Source organism: Monopterus albus, unplaced genomic scaffold (assembly GCF_001952655.1).
Source record: "Monopterus albus unplaced genomic scaffold, M_albus_1.0 scaffold137.1, whole genome shotgun sequence".
Classification (NCBI taxonomy): Eukaryota; Metazoa; Chordata; class Actinopteri; order Synbranchiformes; family Synbranchidae; genus Monopterus; species Monopterus albus.
The window spans coordinates 21799-25121 of NW_018128017.1; the positions used below are offsets into that span (position 1 = coordinate 21799).

Below are 3323 nucleotides of genomic sequence, written 5' to 3' on the forward strand. Positions count from 1 at the left end.
GTGTCTGCCTCATCTGCATCCAGCTGAGGAACATTTTCAGAAGTTTCGTGACAGAGATGCTCAGTTTCTCTGTTTGGAAAATTGTTACAAACCACACTGGTTGGATCAATACTTGTAAAGCAAGAGTCAGGGAAACCATGAGAAGACTGGAAAGGAAGATTCCAAATGGTGTCATCATCATGATCACTTGAGCTAGGGTGCTGCACCTTGCCAATGTTGGGATTTCTTATGTCTTCTGGACTTGAACGACAGTAATGAGATTTTCCTGGACATAGAGTATGGCAGAAAGAGGAGAAGCCTGCTAAGAATAAAGGACTAAGTTTTAGTTAGCAATAATTTAAATTCTTTAACATCATCAGAACCTGTGTGATACAGCAGCAACCAACATACACATACAGTATACAGGGGATACATTTTATTACTTGTATCATCATCACTCACTGCTTTATTTATCAGTATCACAAACCTGTTCGCTTGTGTCACTGTCAAATGCATGCCCATGCTCCAGTTGATCTGTGGTTGAATCATCCACATCACTATGGGCTCCCTGGCTAGTCAACTGTAGATCTGCTCCCTCAGAGATGTTGACAGATGAATCCTTAGATAAGGAATCTACAGTACATTGATCCACTTCAGGTGATTCTTCATCTGTTGAAGGTGCTTGTTCTCGTGTGCAAATGTAAAATCGAAGCAACTTCAGTTTAGTTTGTTCATAAAGGTGGCCAACAGTGTCATCCATGGGAAGCTGGTGTCTTTTAAAATCACAGATATGAAAGGTAAAGTCTTCCACTCGACCTTTTGTTGAAAGTCCATTTGAAAAAAAAAGCTCCCTTCTCATCTGCAAAATCTGAGCAATATTTGTTGTTTTCTCAACTGTTGCATGTCTTGTTCCACCACCTTTTCTGGTTCTCACTTGTTGGTAGTCATTATTGCTGAAATGAAGCCATCCAATTTCAATCTTCCTTGAAGTGCTTTCTCCTGCATTATTTCTATGTCTTGCCATCCCTTCGCCTTGTTTTTTGAACACACATGATGTACCACACATGGCTCCCTTTGCCTTTGATTTCATTTTGCGTGTTCCTATTTTATCTCGCAGTTTCTGTAAAAGAGTGTGTTTGTCAGTACTGCACTTTGCTTGTTGACAGAAGGACAGGACAGCAACCCGGTCACCATATGAAGAGATATATCTGGCCATTTGTTCATCAGTCATGATGGATAGCACTGCCTTATCAACCTGCACATGGAAAAAAAAAATTAAACAAGAATATAAAAATAAACACAAATATCCAAAGTCAGAATGTTCTCAGTGTTTCACCTCCTGTGACCATATAAAAGAGCATTACATGAAGACTACACTGAGAAATCTGAAAGAAGACTGGCTTACTTTATCACAAAGTCCATTACATCTGTTCATATTCTCATCAACTTTGGTTTGCTTTCTTTTTAATTCTGATACTTAAGTTACGTGGAGTTTTCAGTTTGATGCTAAATGAACACCATAGAAATCGGCAGTATATTAGAGTTATCCCATTTTTTTTAATGGGATAGAACAGCGATGAACGACAATGACAGCTAACGTTAACGACGAGTAACTTTACGCTAACGTTAGCTCCAAGTAATCTAGAAACTTTAGTCTAGTTATCTAAAACTATAAAACGTGCAAGCTATGCAAATACTAAAGTTGTTTAATGAATTTTCAACCCACCTTGTCTCTTTGCATGCGTATAATGTCCTCCTGAGGGACCGCTCTCGACCTGAGGAATTGCAACACATCCTCCTCCATGACTCACCTATTCAAACTGGGATGTTATATTAAACCAAAGCACGTACAAAAGTTTTGTGAGATCTCGAGATCCCGAGAAACAGTTTTGTGAGATCTCGAGATCCCGAGAAACAGTTTTGCGAGATCCTGAGAAACAGTTTTGCGAGATCTCAAGAAAGTTTTGCATTAGTTTTGCGGGATCTCGCGATAGTTTTGCGAGATCTCGAGATAGTTGTCCAAATTTTTTTTTCTCCCATGTCCCCTCCCGGGCTCCGTAGTACTCTATAGAGTTTTGTTTAAATGGTTAAACATGGTTCCTAAACATAAGCAGGATAATGCAGAAAAAAACAGTTTATTGCATTGGCTCTGCAGATGCAAAAAAAGGGATGTTTGGGGACAGTGACAGGTTTCCCCCACAAGGGGATGCTATAGAACTATTTTTGAAGCAAGTCTTGCTTGCTGCTGAGAAAGCTAAACAACACATCAGTAACTGTACCTTTTTTGATAAGAAAAGAAGTTGAAGCAAGATTAAAACAGGCTGAGGGTTTTCTTCCTGATTTACATATTTTTTAGGAAATTTCAAGTGTTCTCAGTGTCCTTCAGCCAGTTCATGCAAGTCACAAATGGCAGTTGAAGTCGATTCTCCAAGTGGCACTATTATGCAACCAGACACAGACATTCCAGTGCCAGCTGCACATTCTAACTGATTACAAGGTGCAGAGCATACACACACAGTCGTCTTCCCCATAATCTTCATGTGGAGAGCGGAAGCCAGTATTAAAGAATGCCTTATCTAGACAGATGCCACAAAGTGCAACACAGGGCATAGCGCCCCTGGTGGTTGTACAGGGAGGAATTTTGCACACAGCATCACAACATACGCAGAGAGGGCGAGGGAACATCCATGATTGTTTTGACATTCCCTCACACCAGCTGCCATTGCTCCAGTCCACCTCACCTCATGGAGGGTTAACACAAACCTACACTCCTTTTAGCCTTCAAGAAATGAGCATGGTTAAATCCCAGCTACCTGACATTGAGAAAGAAGGTGCACTGTGGATTAAGGCATTTTTAGGTGCTTGTGCCTGGATTTGTGCCTGCACTTGGAGATTTTTGTCGTGTTTTTACAGCCTGTACTTCTTTGAGCATGTTACAGGAGGTAGAATTGATGGCAAATACTACTGGGGATCATGATAATGTTGCCCTCCATACTGAAGTTCATCGGCTCTGGCCGGTGATACGCCAGAAATTCCCAGTACAGGTGTGCTCTGTTGAGCTGTGTAGAATTCCACCTCAAGAGGGTGAGAAAGGCAGTCAGTATTTGCTCAGAGTGCATGAACTCTGGCAGAACTGCACTGGTGATGACCCAGCTGTCAATGACACCATGGGGGTGCTATTTCGCAGTGCTGTGGAGGCTTCCCTCTCAGCATCCATACGGCATCTTCTGAGACAGGTGGTGGGACTCAACACATTTGCTTTTGAGCAGTAGTCAGCTTATACAGCTTATAACAGTTAACTAAAGCACAGTTGAAGGAAATGCAAGCCAAAGTTAATTCAAATC

General features: G+C 41.4%; 1 protein-coding gene across 1 annotated transcript; it reads right to left on the reverse strand.

The window, feature by feature from the left end:
- Positions 1-151: 151 nt before the first annotated feature.
- On the reverse strand, positions 152-1801 carry LOC109967845 (uncharacterized). Its single transcript, XM_020613700.1, has 2 exons — positions 1706-1801; positions 152-1234 (listed from the first exon to the last, which is right to left on the reverse strand). Exons 1-2 carry the CDS (start codon positions 1781-1783, stop codon positions 446-448), a joined length of 867 nt encoding a protein of 288 aa, XP_020469356.1. The 5' UTR covers positions 1784-1801; the 3' UTR covers positions 152-445.
- Positions 1802-3323: the final 1522 nt, after the last annotated feature.